Source organism: Brienomyrus brachyistius, chromosome 24 (genome assembly GCF_023856365.1).
Source record: "Brienomyrus brachyistius isolate T26 chromosome 24, BBRACH_0.4, whole genome shotgun sequence".
Lineage (NCBI taxonomy): Eukaryota > Metazoa > Chordata > Actinopteri > Osteoglossiformes > Mormyridae > Brienomyrus > Brienomyrus brachyistius.
The window spans coordinates 2,147,324-2,172,756 of record NC_064556.1 but is presented as its reverse complement, the minus strand read 5'-3'; the positions used below and the strand labels follow the sequence as shown (position 1 = coordinate 2,172,756).

The following is a 25,433-nucleotide window of genomic DNA, read 5'->3' as shown; positions in this document are numbered from 1 at the left end:
TCTTGTTTGATTTGAATGTATATTTTGCTATTACACTTCTGCTAGAAGGTCCAGTTGTAGGTAAATGCTAGGTCCGTAACTCCCTGAGGTTCATGATCCCATCTATCTCACCAGGAGCCCCAGGACCAAAACAACACAAGCCTGCCATCATATTTCACAGTGGGTGTGAGCTTCTCTCCAGCATGACCTGAAACCTTCAGGCGCGGTGTGACATGCAGGCATGACTGTCCAAATAGCTCAATTTCGTCTCATCAGCTCATAACACAGGACAGCAGCTATAAAAACAATGCAGTTTCGCTGCTTGCCTCAGATCAGCCTTTTTGTGAATCCTTTCTGTAGCGATGGTGATGATCAACGGTGATTTTTTTTTTTTCTTCCAACCACTGTCGTGATACTACAGGCTATTGCTTTGGCCATTTCCCAGCCAGCCATGGATTACCTCTGTCTCTGTCAACGTATTTTGGGTGTCATTAAGATGTCCTCCCCGTGGGACAGTGTATGATTTCAGTGGTCTTAAATGTTCCGGTAATTTCCACAATGGGTAGAAGATGCGTATTTGCCTTTTTAAATTTTACGGTCTGATGACCTGTTGAGGTTGGTAACATCCTTCCCCGCCTTCCGTCTTGCCTGCTTGTCATGCCGCTGATGACCGTCAATGGGTTTTAAGTGCGTGTGTCTTTGTGATTGCTCTGAGGAAGCTGTCTCCTACGCCATGGAGAGGGATGTGAAATAGAAAATGACCGGTACAAAATCACACACGGTTGGAAAATAAAACGAAGAAGGGGAGATACAAATGGTATTGGGCTTTTTTTAAAAAAAAACCTTTTGGCAATAAAAATGAAAGAAAAAAAGAATTTGGGTTAAAAAAACAAAATATTTAGGGTTGCACAATTAGGGTTTTTTTGTAATTTACTGGGATTTGGTTGTCCTTTGTTAATGAAAATTCGTCCTGAGGGTCATGTGACCTCAGTGGTTTCTTACGACCTGTGAGCTGAGGGACGGTGAGCAGGTAGCAGAAGCTGCTGTTCTCTGCTCTGAGAGTCTGTTCCTGATACTCCTGTAATTACGGTATTATGGGGTTTGTTTGCGTCTGGAGAGAATTTACTTCATTTCATCTGTTAATTGGGAAAACTTATAATTGCGCAGTGTTAGGTTAGATCCAAGTGTAGGATTTTAAGTGTAAAAATATCTGCTGGGAAAACAATGCTCTAGTGCCCTATTATGTTGTGTATAAGCGTTGTTCTTGCTGTTTTAAGTCTTGTTTGCAGAAACACTGAGTTCAGGGCTGTTTCAGTTTATTGCTTCTGCTGGAATCACTGTTAAGCGGTGAAATAAACCTCTATTCAGCTTTATTTATGCTTAAAGAGATACGACTGTGAATCCCCTGGTTATTCGCTAAGATAAAGGAATCTGCGTTTAGGGGGGTAGGACTGTGCTCCATTGACTTCATTCATGCAGAACTGACAGCTCCCCCGACATTAGATACCATTTGTGTAGATGAACGCCTCTATTTTTCACTACAAGGAAGTCATTGGTCATGGGTTACCCATAAAGACATACATGTAGTCATTAGCTTTTAAGGAATACCTTTGTAAAATGTGAAAGCAGTGAAAGTATGTTTATGGCATTAAAAACGGAAACTTTTATTTTATTTTATTTTTATTCAGAGTCACTTGCAAATCTACCGCAGACGGCTGTGCTTGGTTTGGCCAAATTCCTGTCTGAGGGAAGCCCATCTACAGCTCAGTGAAACTTAGAGGAACAATGCGTACATCTCGCCATTGTTGCACCCCTGAGAGTTCAGTTACAAAAACATGCTTTACTGTTTAATTGCCATTGGCTTTATAAAGAGGGCTCTCCCACCGTAACCAGAGAGGCCAGTCAGCTTTCCCACTACATGGCTCCCATTACAAGATTCTCTTGACATACGAGCTAATTAAAAATAAGCAAGTGTGAATCGGACAGGCAGGTGAGATGGAGGAGTGCAATGGCGCCATCTTGACGAGCCAGGTTGATACCTTGCTGGTGAATGGGGAAGGCCAGCTGCTCCTCCTCGATTACCGTGTTTATGTTCAGTTTGTGAGAATGGTAGACGTAAACAGAATTGCATTTTCTTCTCAGAAGTAATCCTTCGCTATAACAATTGATGTTTATCTCCCGTGATCCCGATCTAATGAAACTCTGCGTGTTTAAAAGCGCCTTTAAATGGCAGGTTAGATACGTACGGCAGGCATATTCATTTTTCTTCTCAGAAGCTGCTAGAAACGTCAGACACAAGCATGGCAGACGAGGTAAATACAGATAAATACAGGTAAATACATACAGACTCTTACGGAGGGCCGCTCAGACTCTTACGGAGGGCCACTCAGACTTTTACGGAGGGCCACTCAGACTCTTACTAAAGACCATGCAGACTCTTACGGAGGGCCGCTCAGACTCTTACGAAAGACCATGCAGACTCTTACGGAGGGCCGCTCAGACTCTTACTAAAGACCATGCAGACTCTTACGAAAGACCATGCAGACTCTTACGGAGGGCTGCTCAGACTCTTACGGAGGGCCGCTCAGACTCTTACGGAGGGCCGCTCAGACTCTCACTAAAGACCATGCAGACTCTTACGGAGGGCCGCTCAGACTCTTACGGAGGGCCACTCAGACTCTTACGGAGGGCCACTCAGACTCTTACTAAAGACCATGCAGACTCTTACGGAGGGCCGCTCAGACTCTTACGAAAAACCATGCAGACTCTTACGGAGGGCTGCTCAGACTCTTACTAAAGACCATGCAGACTCTTACGGAGGGCCGGTCGGACTCTTACGGAGGGCCGCTCGGACTCTTACGTAGGGCCACACTGACTCTTATGTAGGGCCACACTGACTCTTACGGAGGGTCACTCAGACTCTTACAGAGGGGCACGGTGATTCTTATGGAGGGCCACTCAGATTCTTACGGAGGGCCACTCAGACTCTTACGTAGGGCCGCGCTGACTCTTACGTAGGGCCGCGCTGACTCTTACGTAGGGCCGCACTGACTCTTATGGAGGGCCACTCAGATTCTTACGGAGGGCCACTCAGATTCTTACGGAGGGCCACTCAGACTCTTACGAAAAACCATGCAGACTCTTACGGAGGGCTGCTCAGACTCTTACTAAAGACCATGCAGACTCTTACGGAGGGCCGGTCGGACTCTTACGGAGGGCCGCTCGGACTCTTACGTAGGGCCACACTGACTCTTATGTAGGGCCACACTGACTCTTACGGAGGGTCACTCAGACTCTTACAGAGGGGCACGGTGATTCTTATGGAGGGCCACTCAGATTCTTACGGAGGGCCACTCAGACTCTTACGTAGGGCCGCGCTGACTCTTACGTAGGGCCGCGCTGACTCTTACGTAGGGCCGCACTGACTCTTATGGAGGGCCACTCAGATTCTTACGGAGGGCCACTCAGACTCTTACGGAGGGCCGCTCATACTCTTACAAAAGACCACGCTGACTCTTATGTAGGGCTGCGCTGACTATTACAGAGGGCCGCGCTGACTCTTACGGAGAGTCGCGGTGATTCTTATGGAGGGCCACTCAGATTCTTACAGAGGGCCGCTCAGACTCTTTCGGAGGGCCGCTCAGACTCTTACGAAAGACCACGCTGACTCTTACGGAGAGTCGCGGTGATTCTTATGGAGGGCCACTCAGATTCTTACAGAGGGCCACTCAGACTCTTACGGAGGGCCGCTCAGACTCTTACGAAAGACCACGCTGACTCTTACATAAGGCCGCGCTGACTCTTACGGAGGGCCACGCTGACTCTTACGGAGGGCCGCGCTGACTCTTACGGAGGACTGCGCAGGCTAAACGCCTGCCTGGCTCAGGCCTTCAGGTGAGACTGTTCCCACATCCATCACATTTTTTAGATAAGCAGAATCTTTTCATGACCTTTGAATCTGCATCGTTCCTTATATGAAGATCTTTGTAATAATGCTCTTGACTGCACTGAAAAATGCAGTTGAAAACAGGCAATTGAAGATTTATAAAGTTGTATTTGGCTAAAACTAATTAAGGGAGATGTGTATATATATAACTTGTGAAAATGTGTAACCTTTTTTTCACGACAAAAACATTAGAATCTCTCCTACTTGTCATGATTCTGAGCTACAAAGCTAACAATTACTCACTATGCAAATGGAGCCACAACACAACCCAAACACTCTTTCTGTGCCTGTTGATGTATTTATTTAATGTCCAAGCCGCGAAAAGCACCTGCTAAATGTATGCATTCTTCCCTAGACACCTCTCTCTGCTGAATTGTTTTTCCAAAGATACTATTCGGAAGAAAGAACCTCATTTCTGAGTTGTCTCCGAACAGTGACATTAACAAATTATCAACTCCTGGGAAGAAAACATTATAATATTTTGCTGTATTATAGCATAAATATCCACAGTGACTCATACACCTTTAAAGGAATTCGGGTTCTCATACAGTCACATGAATACTTACGCTGCCTGACTTAGTGACACCACATCCCTTCTCAGCTTTTCATCTCTGTGTACTTTTAGTCACGAATATCGCTCCCTAACCACTGTGTGACTTTTGGGAGGATCCGGATTGAGTATCTTCCGGAGCGTTAGCTTAAAAAAAACATGGCTTTGGAAATTTGGTTCATGTGCCGTGTGCATCATTAATATTCATGCTGGTTTCTGCATTTTACTACCGAATGTTGTGACCTAGTTTTCCTCGGTCCCTGAGGGTCACCTGTGGTCGCTTGTAATCGCGTGTGCATGATGTACTTAATAATGCCTAGCAGGACAAGTGGATATGCAGATTTAAGATAAGCCTTGATAACCGGGGTCTGTTGTCTGCAATTCTTTTGCATTTTTATTGTAACAAAAAATAAACTTTTACATTGGATTAAATTTAAAGTTCAAATGTGCTATAAGTCAGTTGTTCTCCATAACTGCTAATCATGGGCAGGGTCTGGCTGATCCAGGTTCCGGTCACTCCACACGGGACCGGGAGCCAGTCCATCACAGGACACTCTGGGTCCAGGTTCCGGTCACTCAGGGACTGCAAAATATGGGACTAGGTGACAGGACACTTCCACTGATAACATTGTACATAGTAGTCGGAGGTGGAGATTTCAGGTCCACAGAGTAGAAATTCAGACCCAGATTTTGTTTCAACCAACCAGTTGAGTATAAAGAGTCACAGTCAGCTGGTTTATTGAAACAAAATCTTGGTCTAGATTTGTATTCTCTGGACCTGAAATCTCCACCTCTGATAGTACCGTACCACAGACGCCCTAGTAATATATTAATATTAATGTTAATACTCTGCATTAACACACACTACAAAGCAGCATTAATTGTTATTCCAACTGGTCTTACTCAAGACATTCAGCTGCTGCTTCATCTGACCTCTGCTGCATTTAAAACGCCCTGCTAAGTTGCTATCGTGAGGAACCATCTGCATCGTGCCCTCAGAAGTGACCGTGCTCAAAGCCAGAGAGCCCTCCCCCCCAGGCATGTTTGTTTAAATGCCACACGCGGATGGACAATCTGCCTTCCGGCCTCATTTAATGTCACGCCACCTTAATATACCACAGGAAACAGCTGTGGAATAAAAATCACAAACATGGATCGATAGGCAGACATATTGCACGCCTGCTTCTGTGCTGCCTTGAGTTTGCAGTCGTACAGTATGTTGATTTAGCCCAAAAAAATGCAGAAGTGTCCCTCTAATCGACATGCCTGTATCGCGCTTCTCCTAATCCTTTATACCTCCTGTTATTTGTGACTGTGCCACAATGGGCAAGGGGGCCAGACAAATTTAACATGCTTAGACCCCCCTGTTTTGTAACGCTAATGGTACGGCCTGGTTCTTGGCAGCAAACACCTGAACTTCAGGTCTGGGGATGCTGAACATCCTCTGAGATTATAATGTCCCCATCGCTGCTCACGTTACGCTCTTGGGTATGCTCCTAACGCGTGTATACATGTGTATTTTCTAGCTGCCTTGCGGGTTACTTTATCTCTGAGTTACTTAAACATCATCCATGTTTAAGTGACTGTAAATGGTGGTTGCAATGTGATTTCCTCGTGATAATTTCCATTGCATTGCATTAACGGCTTAAATCGTTTAATGGAAAGTCAGTCCAACTAGAAGGGCTACAGTCAAATGGGAACTGTTTGCTACAAAGGCTTTTTAGAGAAGAAACTGGAATGCTGCTATTTCATTGTATTGTAATGAGCGTTAATGCTGTTTGAGCGCTGTAATGCTGAGGTCCAGTCTGACAGATCAATTCTAATCCAGTCGAGGAGTCCCACATACCGTCTTAATACCTTTGGCGTATATTTTCAGTCAATTCATTACAATTCCGTTGGCATGATCTGAATACCAGGGACCAGGGCATGGGGTTGTGTGTGAGGTTAAACGCGAGCTCAGACTCCCATTGCTGCAAATCCAAAGGCAGAAGAAGATTGACGGTACGTGCCGTCCGCCGCCTCTGCGTTCTCGGTTAGCCGTTCTGCTTTAACGAGCTCCCGAAGACCAAGTCTCAAATGTGCTGTGCAGGCAAACACAATTATTCCTCTTACTATGTTAATTGTGTAGCAAAATGCCGAGCAAGACCAGTGCTGTTTGGGCTTTATGGCAAATAAAAAACGTCAGCACTGTGAGCCTTGGCAGGGGAATGACCTTATCGCTGGTGTTAGCCTGTCTGAAGCGTAACGAGGGGGGACTTCAGGCATAAAAGCCATGAGCAATATAAAGTCCAGTAACGAGGAACAACACTCAGAAATTAGGGAAGCAAAAAATGATGGTAGCTATAGATGCTCCTAAATAAATAAGCTTGTGTACAGTAAGTGATATGTTCTCGACCCCATTTAGTGGTTGACAGTTTATTCCAGTGTTTCTCAACCCAATCCTCGGGGACTCCCAGACAGGCCACATTTCTGCTCCCAGCTGTACCCCTCCCAACTGGGAACCGGGAGGGAGCGAAAATGTGGACTGCCTGGGGGTCCCTGAGGACTGGGTTGAGAAACACTGGTTTCACGAAAAATCCTGCTGTAGTCTTATACTCCCTTCCCCCAGTTAAACTCCCCCGGCACAGACTGGCCACCTTACCTCATTCGGGAGCATGTTCTACAGCGGAGATAAAGATGTTCTAGCTCACATTCGCCAGCTCTCAGTGACTCACGGCACAGTTGTCTACCTATTTCAGCACCGTGTTGAGTTTCTCAGAGATTAATTCTTATTCCAGCTAACCCCGGGCTCTTTTACTGTGACTGTGTTTCCTCAGCGACTCTCTGCATCTCATTCTTTTGATAAAGGCCTTTCGCCACTGCTGAACTCTGACTTTTGTGTGAGTGTAACGGAGAGGGGGGGACAGATGGGGAGGATGGGGGGGGGGTTTGCATTTCTGTATACCACTGTTTTAAAGCAAAAATGAAAAGAATGCAAAACTTTCAGCAGTTTCAGTATATAAATGAAAAAAAAGATTAATGTTAGCACAAATAGAAGGCCGGTTTAATTATTTATATTATTCAAAGCGATGTATCACTTTCTGGGAATCTCTGCACGTTTTGCTGCTAATCTCAATTTAATACATTGTTCCTTTGCCCTGCCGCATACATGTACAGTAAATAGTTTTAATGCTTTTAATGTTTCATTTTCATTAAACCCCCCCCCCCCCAAAAAAAAAAAGAAAAAACTCTAGTGACACCCCTGTTTTGAAATAAAAGGGTTCTTTTGGGAATCAGATTTGCAGCCTTTGATGAATCAGCCTTTCTCCACACACACACACACACACACACACACACACACACACACACACACACACACACACACACACGGCGGGCCCTGTTCACACCCTCCCTGCGGAACTCTGCATGTGTTTATCGTTGTCCATGCCATCCCTCTCCCCTCAGCCAGGAAACAGTGGAGCTGAGTCACGGTCCTGGCTAATTAGCTGGCCTGCTATGAATAGAACAGCCTCCACGACTCTTTCTTATAAGACATGGCAAATAGCTAATTAATTGAATGCCATTCATTTACTTTAGAGCTGCAGCATTTCCCAGTTGCATCTGGCAGTGTGAAGTTCGGTTTCCAGTCTAATTAAGGAAAATTTCAATTAAAAAATATGAGATGCTTATTTGCATAGGTAATGAGGAGGAAGATGATCGCTCAGACTCATTCCATCTTAAAAATCTGGTCAAAATTCACTCTTTTATGCAATTTATTTGAAACCGAATTCAAACACAAGCAGCAGTTTACTTCCTTGTGCGCTGTGATAGTTATGCGGCTGCCGCTGCAGGAGCTCGGTCCGGTGTTTTGGGGGCTATCTCTTCTTCTGTTGTTTGGGGGCCTTCATGCAGTTAGGCGGCCTCAAGATTGCCTGCTGCGTTTTTATCCCCCTGTAATGGACTGGCGCCTTGTCCGGCCGCCCCACCTTACGCCCTGAGCTGCTGGGAGAGCCGTTAGGCCCCTTTGTGACCTCGTTTCGGATAAGCTTTTGGAAGATGATAATTATCGGGTTGCTGCCTTCACCACATTTATCAGTCTGCTTCATCCAGGAATAGAAAGTGAATTAAAACTTTAACTGAAGAGCTTAAATGGACATCCTTGGCTATGTTAATGGTTTTTCTATGCTTGCTCAGTGCCTTGCCTGTTCAGGGTTGGTATGTTGTACTCATGTATGATTCCAAACGTTTTTAATTCAGCCTAACTGGTGACTTTAATTTGCGACTGTCCGTCCTTGTGCCCTGGGTTGCCCGTAATGGGCTTTTCATCGATGTGACTCTAGCTGGATAAGCACTCATGTTCAGCCGCGCCTCTCCGAGGCCCTGCTGCCGACCGCCTCGTTCCAGTTCCTGCTATTCGCTGCCACTTATTAACCCTTTTATCATAAAAGCAGCATCTTCTACATGTTGCTTCTAGAACATTCCCCCCTTTGCACGCATCTCACGTTCCGCGCTCATGGATTCCCCATTTTTCTATCAAGACATGTCAAAACAATATCTTTCCTTATCTCCGGACGCATCCCCTGGGTTTAAGCAAGTTTATTGTCTTTTTTTACCGCTACGTTTGGATATTTCTGATTGTCTGCCTGGGTTCCAATGCTTTCCTGCCGCCGCCTCGCCCTTGTTTACCTGAATTTCTGCTTCCACGTCCCCGGATTCGGAGCAAAGTCATTTCTTGTTGACCTTTTCCCGGCTCTTTGTCTTCCCCAAACAATTCCTCCCCACCTTAGTTTGTGAGATAAGCTTCAGCATCGCTGCTCTCTCTCCCCATTCTCCAATCTCACCCTCATAGCAGGCTTTTCTCCTCAAGTGTAGATAAGGTTATGTGTCCCAGGAGAGTTTGCTGCTTTGACACTCCTGCATCCCAACGTCAAATAGCTGCCAGCCTATTGTCATTAGTCCCTTCATTTCACTCCTTAATTGGACACCCAACAGGACCCAATCTGGACAGGCCATAGATTCATAGGTTCATCTCAGATAGTATCTGTACTTAAGAGGTTAAAAGTACATTCCTCAACTGTTAGAGAAGTCAAACATCATAAAAATGTATTTCCAGGTTACGTATTAACAGTGGCATCTGTTGAATCAGTGGGCAGTTATACATATATGTATGTAGAAATTACAGTATTTATTCTCTCTTGTGTTAAACACCCACGCAGCCAAGGTCATACATATAAGCATGCATGACGTTGACGTTCGTTAGAAGCTAATATGCTAATTAATGGTTGACCTCACAGTTCTGGAGGTGCTTTAGTCATACAGACTTTCCTGGTCTATTGAAACGGTAAAACGGTGAATCCCTGAAGCACAGAGTCACCCACTTCAGCAGAGGTAAGAACTTGTCGAATTAAGTAATTAACAGTGGACTTTGGAGGCAAGGAAACAATCACAAGCGTGTTTCCTGTCACCAAAATGCATATGGAATCGTATATCCTGTACTGGATGTAAACCAGGGGCTGCATTGGAGGTTTCGAAAAGCAGCAGTAAAGTGACGATTGCATTCTGTGCTGTGATGATTCGGTACGTGATGCCTGACGGGGAACTGAAACGTATAAGAGGCTCCGGTGGAGCCCGAAAGCTTTCGCACAAACACATCTGGGCTTCTTCCTCGTCTCATGAGATGCGGGACAAAAGCCACATATTGATTGTGTTGCCTGGCGCCGTAGACATGAATGCAGGCCCTCTCGCTGTTTTCGTGGCGGGAGCCGCCCGTGGCCTCTTCTCCTCCGCCGCAGCCGGTCTTTCGCCCTTCCGTCGGCCGCGAGTTCCTTAATAATAACCTGGCCATCCCACATCTCATCCAGATCCTACTGTGAGCTTCTGTTACGCTTTAGACTTTCCGCGTCTAAAAGCTCTCCCCGCTGCACCCTTTTCGGCTTCAGACCTGGCTTTCATCCCGCGCCCCCAGATCTCGATTCAGACCCCGGCCTCCTAGCTCTGCCCCCATCCATTTCCATTTGCTTAATTCCACCTGGTCATTGATCTCCCCTTTTTCCTTTGGCTTTTGAGGATATTTTTTTTCTTTCCTTATTGCTTTCGTCTTCGATTCGCCCGGCACGGGTTCCCCTCTCCGTCCACTCGCTTGCTTCTCACCATCATGGCCGCACGCAGGTCAGCAGCATGCTGGGAGCTGAGAAGCCCCTTGACCCCCATCCCCAACGGCCTGACCCCTCCTCAGCCCACGCCAGCACTGCCTTATGCAGTGGCACTGGAGATGGCCCCTATCTCTCATGTTATTAACTATCTCCGCAGCTCTCCTTTTACGATGAGAAGATCTGATCTCACTCTCCAGCTCTACCTGTCACGCTACAATTCCAGTTGTGTTGATTAGCATGGGGTGTCTATAGTCTTAATCACTGGAAATCCAGGGTTGCCACTGGGGCTGTGTGATGTCGCGTCATGGTTATGTGGAACATTTTTCCGTAGTATTGCACTACTGCTCCTATAAACGAAAGAGGATGGTGTCCTTTGTCCAAATGGTAGCACAAGTTTTTTATTTACACCCACAATTTGATAAGCAAATTTGGCGAATTATGATGCCCAGAAGTTACCGTGTCGCCACACCACCGTCGTTCGTCTTTTCACCTTGTTTACCCACAATTTCCCCTCTTTCTAAAGACCTCGTGGCTGCTGAGCTGCTCCTTTCTTCGCCACCACTTCAGTGCTTATCGCTTCCCTGATTTACCAGAACGGTAGCATGTGTCCCGCTCCGCTAACCAACTTTGATCAACATAAGGATAATTGATTTTATATGGATTACTAACTTCTGGGCATCTCAATATGCCTCCCATTAATATTTTAGGTGCACCGCTAATCTGCTTTCCAAATTGTGGGCATATATTAACGCCCGTATGGTACTGAAATGCTGGCATCCGGACAAATGTTTACGCCCGTTAGCCAAAGCTTATGTTCTGATGTGAGCAGCAGTGGTCGACATTATAATCGCAGTTCTCTTAACCTTTATTCCACACCTTTTCTGATGTTTTTTTTTTGGAGTGTTTGACAGACACAGTTAAGAAATGATAGCTTAGGACGTGCTGCTGTGACATACCGCTGTGGGCAATGTCGCGAAAGCGTAGCCCACGTACAGTATTGGTCGCTAAACTATATTGTTTTCCAGGGATGCATTTTCTCAAATCTGTCATGGGCGTTTGCTCTGCGTATTCATAATGAGCTATAATTCCTGCTTAACACATTATCGCACATGACATATTCACCCATAAAGACCCACTTGGACATGGACTCTAGTAATCACATATTCTCTATGTCATTTAATTAAAGTCTCTCCATAGCCTTTAAAGAACTTGCTCGGGCTGAAGAAGCTGGTCTTTTTTTCCTGGTAGTTTTCTGTTTAAATATCTGCTCCCATCAGGGAAGCTTTCAAGTTTGCCACATCGGATAATATTCGTTTGCATTTATTTAACAGCCGCTTTTATCCGAAGTGACATGCATTAGCGAGAGCAGGGTCAGACAGTGCTTGGGGCAATTGAGGGTTAAGGGCCGCGCTCAGGGGCCCAATAGTAAAATCACTCTCCCAGCCGTGAGGATTTGAGCCAATGGCCTTCTGATCACAGGCAAAGTGTCCTAACTCACTGAGCCAAGCACAACATTTGCCGTATTTTCAAAGCGAATGATTTATTAAGGAAGACACAAGATCGAACATGTTTGAAGTAGACAAGGAGCGAGCTGGACTTCCTCGGTAATCATTGTGAGTGTGGTGGGGGCTGATATGGAAGAGGGACTTGCCCCTTAGCCATGAGCCACAATGCAGTGGCTGCTGTGGAAGATATTTCTCTAAAGACCCGCAAAACCATTTTTGATTGCATTTGATACCAAAAGGCACGAAACTCATCATCCACGGTTAATGTCATAAAGTGCATAGCACGTACCCATAATCCTTTGCTCCCAAAGCACCGCAGTACCTGCGCATCGTCGAGTGCGTGTTAAAGGGAGCACAAAAATTCAGCACTAATTAAATAGCCATTTTACACTTATGCCCAACATGCTAAGAAAGCTGAATTTTATTTGTATTAATTTATTCAATTAACTTGTGAACTTTTTTTTTTTTTTTTACTATGTCTGTAAATGTGAAAAGCCATTCCGGGAAATGATTTTATGTTTTGTGAATGTGACAGGGCCTTTCATGAAGTGCATGCTGGGGCTTTCAGATCCCTCTAATACCTAAAGCTGCCTTCATTTCAGGTTTCTGGGTAATCTGAAGATTATCAGGCCGCGTGACCGTAAATTGCTGGCTGTGCAACAGAACATGACTGACAGGCTGTATAACTACTCAGAGGATCGTCTGATATGAATTTACATAACAGCCTGTTTAGCGCAGCGACAAAGCGAATCCAACAAACACAGGATTATTTTAAATATCGCGGCGAAAAAAAAATCAGTTTTCTGTGTCATTGGCTAATGTTACGTAAAACAAAAAAAAGTTTATAAATGATCGCAGTTTAACCCTCCGAACCTCTACCAGTGATGTGGATAAATCGGACAGAGGCTATCAAACTCGATGTGACATCTCTGCCTGCCCCCCCCCCCCCCCCCCCCCCCGACACATCATAACATTGGTGTATAAAATATTCCTTTAAGGAAAGCAGCACCACGAGGCGTAGAGAGGAAGACAGGACTCTGTCAAATTACTCGTTTTGTTTTATTTTCAGCGCAAGACAAAGCGAACACAGCCTCTGTGTAAGAAAAACGTAACACGTTTGTTTTCTCTTTTATTATTTAATGGGCACATGCACAGAATTGGGCACATTTACAGAATTTATTAGATTGTGTAAAAGTTTGTGTGCCCCATCAGCCAGTCCTCAGTAACCGTAACCTCCAGTCAAACATCGTGGGCAATTTATGGGCAACTAGCAGCCTGTCTTTGAATTCGTATATTGGAAAAAAAAAACAAGCTTTTTCCACCAAATGACTAATAATATCTAACAGACTGGAGACCTTTACAAAGTAATATTTCCTTTTTTCAAAGAGCTCTATATCAAAGAACAACGGAGCAGAAGGAGCTAACTTTAACCGGCGTGCTTAGTAAAACTGGGAAATGGCATGCTCGTTATCAGTTAAAAAGAAGTTAATCCCTAAAACAGGAAAAATATTTGAAACCTCATGTTGCTGCTTCATATCTGCAAAAAAAAAAAAAACATCAGTCGCTCTTGGCCCATAGAATCTGTTATTTTATTGTTTTATGCCAGCAGCACAAGATGTGTTTCTGAAGGCTACCAAAACGCATCTCATTTTTTGGAACGTTAAAATGGTATTTTCCCATTGCGCGGCACATGAACATGACAGGCAAATCTGTTGAATTTGCAAAATCTTTGCACTGCAGTGATTACTGGTAACTGCCATCGCAGTCGTTTGCAGATCATTGCTTAAAGACCATTGGTTCAGTTTACCTGTGCTAGACACTGTCGATTTCTTAGACAGCGCACTGCATGGAGATGGCAAGAAGGTGCAGTGTTTTTTCAGGATCTTGTGTTTGTCTCCAGTGTACTTTTTAAACCCATTTGCACTGCGTTTACTTGTCTGTATGTGTTCTGTTTCACACTTTCTCTTGATTTGCGCTATAAGTTCGTTCGTACTTTCTGTACCTGCTGCCAGCCTCAGAATTGCCCCCCCCCCGGGTCAATAAAATCGATCTTATGTTATTGCTGAGCCTGTAAGAGTTTGCATTCTGTTCCACGCTGTAATTCTTGCACAAACTGTGTTGCATGAAAACAGTAGCAGGGGGAGACCGGCTCCGTTGTAAAGCTTAGCCGAGTGGTACGGTAGGTGCACCTCTTGACCTGCTCTGTATTTGAAGACTTATTGTATACATATGCAGTAATATAACCCAGGATTCTTTACTGCTAGAAATTTGGCTAGCTCGGGTGTCTGGTGTAATGAGTGGGAGGAAACGCTACAGACAGTGTAGTTGTATCCTGTATGGACTGTAGGGACGTCTACGTCCAGACAGTCTGCCTCAGCTATAGGCTCAGATATGCGCGTTGCAAACAATGGCCCCTGGAGCTCGGGAGCGATTCCACTGGGGCACGGAAGCGAGTATCGTCACTGGGCAGCAGTGTACGTACCGTGACGGTGAAATCGCAGGTGAATCCCCATCGGTCTTGCCTGGAAAATACCGGCACTTTCCTCCTGCTTTCACCCAACGAGTGATCAGGACGTGTCAAGCTGAGGTGTCACATTCCGGCTCAAGCTCTGACCTTCAGTAATAAATGATTCTGGTCTGAAATGCTTCACATTATCCGCTTGGATGTGAGAGTAGTTATCTGCTCTTTCTGTCTTCGATTGGCTATTTCGGATGGGGGGGGGCGCACGAAGCTACAGACACAGTCGCTGCTACCAAATCCAGACAGTTTCTTCAGGAAACGTTGAACCAACTCACCTTCAGCAACATCACTTCTGAGCCATCATTACTGCATATTTGTGGGGGGGGCACTTTCTCTTCTACTTAATGTTATATTAATGTTATATTAAATTATACTATTTACTAATAGTATAACTATTAAGTTATACTATTTTCTTTGTCTTCCGTACACATACTGGTGTAATGCGTTTGTTTATCTGACTTTAAGGACTTGCGGCACTGCTAAAGACTCACAGAATAATGTAGGCCTTATAATATCGATGGTTTTTCTGATTATTCAAGGCATTTGTTCAGTGGCCCTGTCAACGGACGGGCAGGCCGGAGATTGTGCAGTTTCGTAGATGGTCTTCATAGGTTCTTTATAGAGACATACGGCCTTCAATATTGATTTAACTTACTCATTTGGTTCCTTTCTTTACTGTAACAGTTATCCAGGATACTCTCAGTACTCAGCTACAGTCAGTTAGAGGGGCCTAAAGTATTAAACACACCTTAGCCAAATTTGGATTAACTTAGAGATCCAGGTTTGGCGGTAAAACTTCAGAATCTGGATACCAGTAAGGTGTCTCTCTAAGATGAAAAACGGCGGCACATTAGGGACGGAGAGGGAGGAAGGTCTTGCTTTCTGGGGAGTGATGGATTCTCTTGGCAGTTTTTGAAAATGATTTGGGCTCAAGCATATTTGTTTGCACAACACATTGGGAGCTTTTCGAGGAAAACGGCAGTAGAAATTCCTGGGTGATAATTGAAAGGGGTCTGTTGGGTGTAATGATGTGACATCTCGCAAATGCAGAACCAAGTCGAAAATAGCTAGTGGAAGTGGATTGTTTATCAGGAGAGTGTTAAATGGGAGGTTGTTTCGACCAATAGGGTGCAGCGGAGGTCGGGAGAAACCAAATCGGCAAAAGGGGGAGGGGGGTGCGCCATGCCTAACACAGTCCTCTCCTGTGACAGTGGAGAGTTGGGCAGCATATTTTGCTCTTTTTATGGGTTAAGTGAAAAATTGACACGTTTGGAATTTGTTTGATTTTCCCCTTTCATCTTCATACGAATCCCCGCCCCCCCCGTGAAAGCTACACATGACACTGTTGCATTTCAAAAAAACACCCTTAAATATCACTGTCCCAAAAACCCCCTCCAACTCCAAAGCAGGCAGCTGATAAACAGCAAAATGTTTTCTTTGCATTCATAGTATATTTAATATGTAATTTATTTTTAAGACAATATATAAAGCTTGGACACTCATATCTGTTCTGGGAGCTTCTCATCAGTGTCTGTTTCATTCTGAATGTAATGTTTCATGTGTCTGTCTGTCTGTATCTCTCTGTATCATCGCTGAATGATTCTATGACATTATTTTTTGCTTCTGTTTACCTTCATGCTTCCTGGCATCCCAATGCCTTCTGGGTAATGTAGTCAACTATGAGGACGCTACACTGATTTTCTTGAGAAGCTGTTAACTGTGCCTGGTGTCTGTCAGACTGAACGGAGCGTGTAAGCTTGCACATTCAAGAAGCTGAAATAATTCCAGTAATGGGGTCTCTGCTGAACAGATGACAGCATTATCAGCCGAAAGCAGACAGATCTCTTGCGTCAAAGCAGAGCAGTCTGTGCACAATGGCTCACGTTGGCAGTGTTCTGTCTCTTCCAAACCTGGTCCTGCTTGTAAACTTGCCTTATCCTTGATTGCCGTACAAACTGACTCAGGGTTTGCTGTATAACGAACACTTTACCTGCCCGTGCTCATTTCTGTCTTGCTAAAGACAGAAGGATAGAGTTAAACTTGCTGGCAATGTGAGCTGAGTAGGCTGTGCAGCATATTCATCATAGCCTCACTTCCTGGATTCCTTTGAGAATAAAGTTGGTAAGGAAAAGGAGGGATGTGGATGGTGATGTGCTTTATCTGGAATTCCAAGGGGCTTTCTGTGAAATTTCCAGTTTTATAACGTGATCCTGATTTCATCCGAGTCTGATCAGAGTTTGAAGGCTGATCCCTAAAATACATTCTGCTGGTTTCCGCAGCAGATCCCTTTTAAGGAGAACAAACCCAGCTAAGCTTCTGTAATCAGCCATTGAGTCACACCATTTTGTTTCATTGTAGGCTTTGTACTGGGATCTTTTTAGTGAACTAAAATGTAGAGAGTTTTTAGTGATTTTTTTTTCATCCTTAAAAAGAGCAGAATAGGTGAATTTTCATTTTAAATCACGTTTATCGGGTTGATTCCCTGATTCCTCTGCATGAAGCCGAATACTGAAATGTTACTGAAGCCAGTAAAAACTTTAATGTAGAAAAATAAAACATATTTTTTTATTATTGATTCCAATAACGATAATAGCTTTTGTAATGGGGGGTGCATGTCTTTTATTATGCTGTGGAGTGATATTAGTGTGCATCTAACAAATACTGATAGGAGATGGATGGATGGATGGATGGATGGATGGATGTGTGGAAGATAGATTTATGGATGGATGGATGGATGAAGAAATAGATCGATGCCCCCCCCTGATCTCTCTGGAGCTACAGACCTGCTCCGCCTGCAGTGACTGGCTCCCTGCCGCAGGTCAGAGGTCAGGAGCATGCTCCATGAGGGTGGGCTGGGGCTGCAGAAAGCGCAGCCGCTCTCTAGCGTGAGCTCGTGGGCAAGAGAATTCCAGATGAGCCTGTCTGACATGTCCACGGCCCAGACATGCAAATGAGCACGCTGAGGAAGAAAAGGATCGAGAGAGAGGGGGAGAGAGAGAGAGAGATGGGGAGGGAGTGGGAGAGAGAGAGAAAGAGAGAGGGGGGGAGAGGGAGAGAGAATGAGATGGAAGGTGAGAGGGAGAGAGAAAGAGAGGGAGAGAGACTTGTGGATGACAGGCTGCTGGCAGAAGGAAACACAGCCATGTCATTGGAGAGTAACGGCAATCAGCAGGCTGCAGCCTTCACTGTCCTTCAGAAAGGCAAAGCGGGGAGATTCCTCAGAGAGAGGCTCTCCCCCGGCCCTGGAGAAACACGGCCAATGAGCACGCAGAGGCTCACCTGACCCCGTTCCATCAGCTGCACATGGAGGACACGCGGGGGACCGGGGTGTCAGTGATGCATCTCCTGCCAATGCCCGCCTCCATCATAAGAAGTTAACACTAAAAACCGCGGAAAAGCTCGCCCCATAGCTGCTTGTGCAGTGGCATTTGCTAATGTGCAGTAGGGAAGTGCTTGCCAATCCGGTCCTCTGGGACCCGCTGACAGTCCATGTTTTTGCTCCCTCCCAGCTTCCCACACAGACAGTCCATGTTTTTGCTCCCTCCCAATCCCCACACAGACAGTCCATGTTTTTGCTCCCTCTCAGCTCCCCACCCAGACAGTCCATGTTTTTGCTCCCTCCCAGCTTCCCACCCAGACAGTCCATGTTTTTGCTCCCTCCCAGCTTCCCACACAGACAGTCCATGTTTTTGCTCCCTCCCAATCCCCACACACAGTCCATGTTTTTGCTCCCTCTCAGCTCCCCACCCAGACAGTCCATGTTTTTGCTCCCTCCCAGCTTCCCACACAGACAGTCCATGTTTTTGCTCCCTCCCAATCCCCACACAGACAGTCCATGTTTTTGCTCCCTCTCAGCTCTCCACCCAGACAGTCCATGTTTTTGCTCCCTCCCAGCTCCCCACCCAGACAGCCCATGTTTTGCTCCCTCCAAGCTCCCGGTCGGAGCAAAAATATGAACCATTTGCGGGCCCCCAGTGGCCGACATGGGAAACACTGCATTAGGGTGTAAATGAGCTTATTGGCAACTTGCTTTTACATACAGCATTAATGGTCAGCTATGAATAATTCAGGAGACGCCCATGATGCCTCTGATTATGCGGCCTGTTCGTTAGTGGCCCGTACTGCCTTAATCTTACGCCCGCATTTTTGGCTGCTAAATTTCTAGTTATTTCATCAGTAATTTATGCCAAAAGAAATTCCTTAATGAGAAAAACACACAAACTGAAAACGGAGCAGGAAAGATAACAGAGAAATCCTTAAGTAACGTGATTATTGAAGCGGAATATGAATTAACAATTATTAAAAAGTCATAAGTGGGTAGGATCAAGAAACAAGTAAAGGCTGGTATTGCGGTTTCCCCCGACAGCTCATTCCTCTGACTGCTTTGGAGCAGTTAGTTAATCTTTAATACTAATCACTGCTTTCAGATATTTATTAGGTATGGTGCCCAAAATCTGTGGACATCATGTGTGCTTCATTATTTTAAAGAGAATTTAAAATATACAGGAAAATCCCATTATAGTGGACTCGGAATATCGTGCATAATGGACGAGATCCGCCTGTCCCGACTGTGCGCCTTTAAGAACATACAGAGAAAGTATCGGATATAGCGGACTCGCACATAACGGAATTTCGCTTATAACGGACAAACAATTTGACCCCCAGGGCCGCTTTTAGCTGTAGTTTTGTTCAACTATAACGGACATGCAGGCTCCGCCTACAAGGCGCGTGGTGTGCCGGTTATTATTAATAGACGCATCTGGTCAGGTAAAGTGGGTTTACTACCTGTATAATATAATAATCTATACCACAAGTGTGTCTGCTGGGGTGTGGCATGGTAAATGGTGTCCTGTAGTTGTGTTCTGGGCATACAGCAGCTCTGGATATAACGGACTGTGGATATAACGGACTGTTTTGCCAGGCCCCTTGAAGTCTATTATAACTGGATTTTACTGTAATACCAAAAAGAAACATCCTTTGGACTAATGGAACAGTCAAAACAGGAAGTCGGGGCAAGACCCCAGCTACTTTTAAAGGATAGGCTTCGTCCCATTTGCCCCACGAAGTACACACCTACACAATACCACACTTGGTCGGCACAATCACACACTTAGCCTAAGTATCCAAGGGTGTCCCGTTCCTCAAATAAGTCAAGTGCAGCGCGCTTGATATGCATTTTATCCTCACTTTGGCAAGTACCCCATGGAAGCGGTTTTCAGCTAAGTGTATAGACTACAATGCACCACATCAGTGATGACTGATGTTTACATACGTCACCAAAGTGTGTAGTGTCTTAGTGTGCTTGCACTTAAGTGGGGGAAATGGGACGAGGCCAGAGTCATACAAAGCTGTGGGTCGATATGAATTGTGGGAAGTTACCAAAGCGTGGAACGTGTGAATTCCTTTGTTATTGTTTGTGGCTGTTGTGCACTTTGCCTGGATGAGCAGTGTCTGACTCTCTCTTCTCCTCTTCTCTCCTCCTCTCCTCTCCTCTGCCCACCGCCCTCCATCTGCAGCCGAGGAGTACGCCGTGGAAGGTAGGGAGCCTGTTACGCTCGCCCGATGTTGGCTGTCGGTGCCGCGTGTGGCACCGGCTGGCGGTGCCGGCGGCTCTCGGGCCCCGCTCGCCATGTGTGGCCCCTTCTGTGGAGGCTCTCTCTCAGGGTTTGGACTGCGGTTCTGATGACAGTGGGGCTGAAAATAACGACTGAACGATAACCAAATCCACATTAATTTACACATCAGTGCCTGTATCACTCGGTACTTCCGACTTGGAAGGTGTTGTATCTGTGAGGTTTCTTGCTTATTTTAATGCCTCATTAGGAATACAGCATGACTATCAGAAGGAGCCAGATCCTATGTTATTAATAAATAGTCATTCTGTTCTGATATATCTGGCCTGTAATACAGGTATGCAGGTGAGGAATCCTGTGCGTTACCGTTGATGTGTTCGGCCGTGCTGGGCTGCCGCGGTGGGTTATTAAGATCCACAATGGAGTGATTCTTAAGGCTGTGTCTGGCTGTCTGGCACGTGGGCGCCGTGCTCTGCGGTGTTCGATCCGCTTTGTGTATGTTGAATGTTGTTGCCGCCACTGCAAGGACGAGAATCTCATAATAGAGAGGGACTGGAGGAGTGCCCAGTACAGGAGGCAGGCCTTGCTGAGCGTCGGCCCTGTCACGCCGGTAAAGGCCCGTTCTGAGATAATCCCCGGTGACGTTTGCGGAATTCACACTCTGCATCCCGAGATGGTGTGAACTCATTTTCAGGCAATTTCGTCAAACTTCAAAGTTATGCAGAACTACGGCTCGCGTAAATTTATTCCCGGTCTTTATTTGGCACGGCGTGTTTTCGTAAGATTTGGGGGAAAAAATGTGTTTGTAATCACGTATAACCTGATCAGAGATCACATGTGCACACTGTGAATAGCTCTACGTACTTTTTGAAGGCCGGCGTCATTCTCAGAAGACAGCGGATGCGGTTATGAGGCTCCTCTGTAGCCAAAACCAGACGACTTAAAGCTCCCTACAAACCTACGGTACGCAGTGCTTTTTACGTTGGATCATAAACGTCACGTCTTCTGCTACAGGTAGCAAAAATAAAAAACACCGTTGAAGTTGCTATATTTTTTTTTTACCTTGGAAATTGCGTTTCTGACGCCAAGCAATTTCAGTCGTCTCCCTCTTGTCATGTATAACTGTAGTTGGTCCAGTGCTTTTGGGTCTGATCTGCAGACGAATTCGGAATCCATTTTCGTTTCATTTGTACTATGAAGGTTTTAGGGACCTCAAACGTAATACTGGGGCTACTATGTAACGGTTCGTTGCTTATTTCTCTTTTGCATAGCTGATGGTTCGTTTGCCGTTTGTGCGACTTTTTTTCAATGGGAGAGAAAGCTTCGGTTATCTGTTTATAGATAATCAATTGATGTGTTTGTGGTCAGTTATGTGTCGCTCTCGGTTGAAAAGGAAGCCGTCATCGATGTTGATAAATGAGGGTTCTATTCCTCATTGGCTGGGTGACAATAATGCACCTTTACGTCTCCTGATATGGAGAGGAGACACGCAGAAGCTTCCCCATCGCTGCCGGGAGCCGATTCCCAGCTGCTAATGGATGTCCGCCGGCCACATATGGAGCTGAGGGTTTTCCTCTAACATATGGCAATTTTTGCAAAGGTCTTGCTAGCACACGCAGAAAACACGAGTGAAATTAGGCGGCCAAATGGAAAAGACGGTCCGAATATGCTCGCCTGCTGCGGCCCGGAGCCGTCGCTGGGCCTCAAAAGTGGCCGCCTGACCTTTCCAGGCGGCAGTGCGAGGACCGGCCAGGCTGGACTCTCCGGCACGCTAGCACAGGTGTCTAAAGAGCAGAGGGAGTGTGCCGGGCGGGGCCTGACAGCTGACCTTTCGGGCGGGGGCCTGTGAGTCGCTCCTCTGCCGAGCCTGGCCTGTCACTCGGCCCTCCTGCTGCTTGAGGAATCGCAGACACTGACACCCCGGAACCGAGCCACACTCATTCCCTGATCAGGACAGGAGTTATCGCTTGCAGCGTAATACGATTTAAAATTAAAATGCCAAATATGCAGTGTAGCTACATGAAACGGCATTATGTAATGAAATTACGAAAGAAATGAAACTGTAGTCTCAGTTACTGAGATAAAATATGTAAATAGATTACAGTTACTGTTCACAAAGTTGATGATTACATAGGGGTCACCTCTGAATATGTTCTTTTCAGTTAAAATGTAGCATTCATTTTGTTGCTTTGTATCTTTCCACCATATAAAAATTCCTTCTTTTGGCATATTTCCGGACAGCGAGGGTCAGCAAAGGTGTTGGGACCTTTCAGCTTTAGTGCGTAGTTTGCAACATTTGTTCCAAAGTAAACAAAGCGTAATCAGATGTAATATGCTACATCCATAAAGTAATCAAAATAGTTACATTTTTAACAGGGTAACTCATCTGTAACCTGTTACATTTCAGAAGTAACCTTCCCAAAACTGCAAATAAGGAAAACCAATTACTGCACAACAGGAGTTATAATCAGCATTAAATGATCAAAAATCTTACATCTGTACTGTATATGTACAGTGTGTTATTGATTTGTGCCTATATTTACTCACGCCATCACATATCCTGAATAATTGCTGATGGATGGATATTTTCATATAATGTACATTACAGCTGCATACAGTGGGTGATGTGCTGTTGATGAGGAAACCACTTCTGTGCCTATCAGTGGCTTCCCTTTAGTGCTGCTGATGCAAAGCAGCACTTTTGATTGGATAAGTGGGGAACTCCTTATTTGGGCCTTTTGCGCATGCGTGCAGTACAGCTGGAGAACGGGATTCGCTGGCCCAGAGACGAACAACAGCAATATGCTTATAACTCTGCATTTATGCTGCTAAAGCTCTCCTACCCCAGCACACACACACACGCACAAATTCATGCAGTTTGCATAAACATTGCAGTTTAATAAAGTGAAACACGAGGAGCTTTTTTATTCACTGTAAATACTTTGTCAGACGCCGTCACTGCGGATTTCATGCATATTCATTAAAAAACAGTGCAACTGCATTTAAAATGAGCATCACATCATCAGCTGAGTAAGCATTAGCTATTTGTGAGTATTAATGCCGCGCTCCGGTCTGCGCCCCGCTCCCTGGGGATGTCAGGCTCGTGCCATGCGAGCTCCACGGCCGTCATGCCATCTCCTCCGCATCCGGCCCTGCTGAGCGGCGTATTTTAGGACGCTGTCTGTCGCCCGTCATTAAGAAACGCCTATATTTAACGACCGGCCAGGTGGCAGCGAGGAAATCAGCTTTTGTTAGCGCGAGTACGGAGCGCCGCGGCTGCGCGATAAGTGACGACTTTCACTGCACGGGTCTGTATTTCCTACAGTCAATATTTGTCACGGCATCGCATTGTCGGCTGGTGAAGAAAAAAATGATTAAAAAAAAACTGCTTGCATATTGAAAGATTATATGTTCACCCGCCACTGTAAATGGTAGAGTTCAGTGTAATATTTGAGTAGGGGGGGGGGGGGGGGGGGGGAGAGAACCATTAGCTCAGTCATCACATTCGGGTCACCGTTAATCAAATATTTAAGGGCTGATGAGAAACCTCAGCGAATGAACTCCTTTAACTATTACGGCTTTTAGAAGTAAGGTCAGGTTGGGTGGTCCAAGGTTGGGTCAGTTAGCTTTAACCAGAGACGGGACACGCAAAGGAGTGACCGGGAACCAGAGGCATCAGACAGTGACAGGGAATGATGCAGCTAAAATACAGCAAAAGCCAGACTTGGACCACATTTCCAGCTAAACCAGGCTCGCAACTTTGGTCGGCTGGCTGCACTGAGATGTTCAATTTCTGAGAAGTCTGCACACACATTTACATGCATGTTACATGCATGTTTTATTACCTTGTAAATAGTCTGTAGGGCTTGCATACTACCCCAATGGTCTTGATGTAGTTAATTTTAGGTTTGTAATGTAATAATATAGATAATATTGATTTTTTTTGAGTGTTGTCTAAGAGGTGTGGCAGCTGGAAATTAACCCTACATCCACCCTGCTGAGTCTATTTAACCAGGACAGCAAATGATAGTAAAACATGGTGCCCTGTGATGGACTGGCATCCCGTCCAGGGTGTACCCCAGGCCTGTGATGGACTGGCATCCCGCCCAGGGTGTACCCCAGCCCTGTGATGGACTCTGGCATCCCGCCCAGGGTGTACCCCAGCCCTGTGATGGACTCTGGCATCCCGCCCAGGGTGTACCCCAGGCCTGTGATGGACCGGCATCCCGCCCAGGGTGTACCCCAGGCCTGTGATGGACTCTGGCATCCCGCCCAGGGTGTACCCCAGCCCTGTGATGGACTCTGGCATCCCGCCCAGGGTGTACCCCAGGCCTGTGATGGACTCTGGCATCCCGCCCAGGGTGTACCCCAGGCCTGTGATGGACCGGCATCCCGCCCAGGGTGTACCCCAGGCCTGTGATGGACCGGCATCACGCCCAGGGTGTAACCCAGGCCTGTGATGGACCGGCATCCCGCCCAGGGTGTACCCGAGCCCTGTGATGCACCGGCATCCCGCCCAGGGTGTACCCCAGCCCTGTGATGGACCGGCATCCCGCCCAGGGTGTACCCCAGCCCTGTGATGGATTGGCATCCCGCCCAGGATGTACCCCAGCCCTGTGCCCTATGCTACCCGCATCCCCCATGATCCTGACCAGCATAAGCTGTTAGGATGGATATGCAAATGTAATGAATGCATATGTAAATATGTGTCCCGTCTATTTTTACATGTGCGAATACACACACACACACGCAGATATTTCTTCCAGCACCTTTCTTGAGCGTTGCCAAGGCTACAGTGACAAGTGTTTGAGCTTACCGAAGTGGGGGGTTGGGGGGGGATATGAGTGTTGAGGTGACACCTGATGGGGAGGCAGGTCTCCTCCTGTAGAAGATTCCGACAGAGTCGGGCGGTGCTCTGGCTTCTGCATAATTAGTAGGTAAGGCTCACAAAATGCTAACAGGAAATTGATTCCTTCTCTGCTGAATATTGATCCTGGATTCCTGACAAAAAGTGGCAGCCATCTTGTCTGCCAGTCCCGCTGTCCAGCCACAACAACAAGACCTTCTGCTGCCACATGCTGTCTGAGTCCAATGTTATTACCCCTCCAAAGACGAGCAGGGTGGGGGCTTTGATACCGCCATTGCCCCAACTTTACTGAATCAAAGCAGATTGAAAAGCAAGGCTTAGACCACTCAATCATCGTTATCCGTCTCGCACCTAACCATAC

General features: G+C 46.0%; 1 protein-coding gene across 1 annotated transcript in view; it reads left to right on the top strand.

The window, feature by feature from the left end:
* Positions 1–25,433, top strand: part of LOC125720187 (neurexin-1-like) — a 609,464-nt gene that overhangs the window by 128,111 nt on the left and 455,920 nt on the right. Inside the window, 1 exon segment of the mRNA XM_048995368.1 lies at positions 20,149–20,169. Within this exon segment, the coding sequence (XP_048851325.1) occupies positions 20,149–20,169 (21 nt within the window).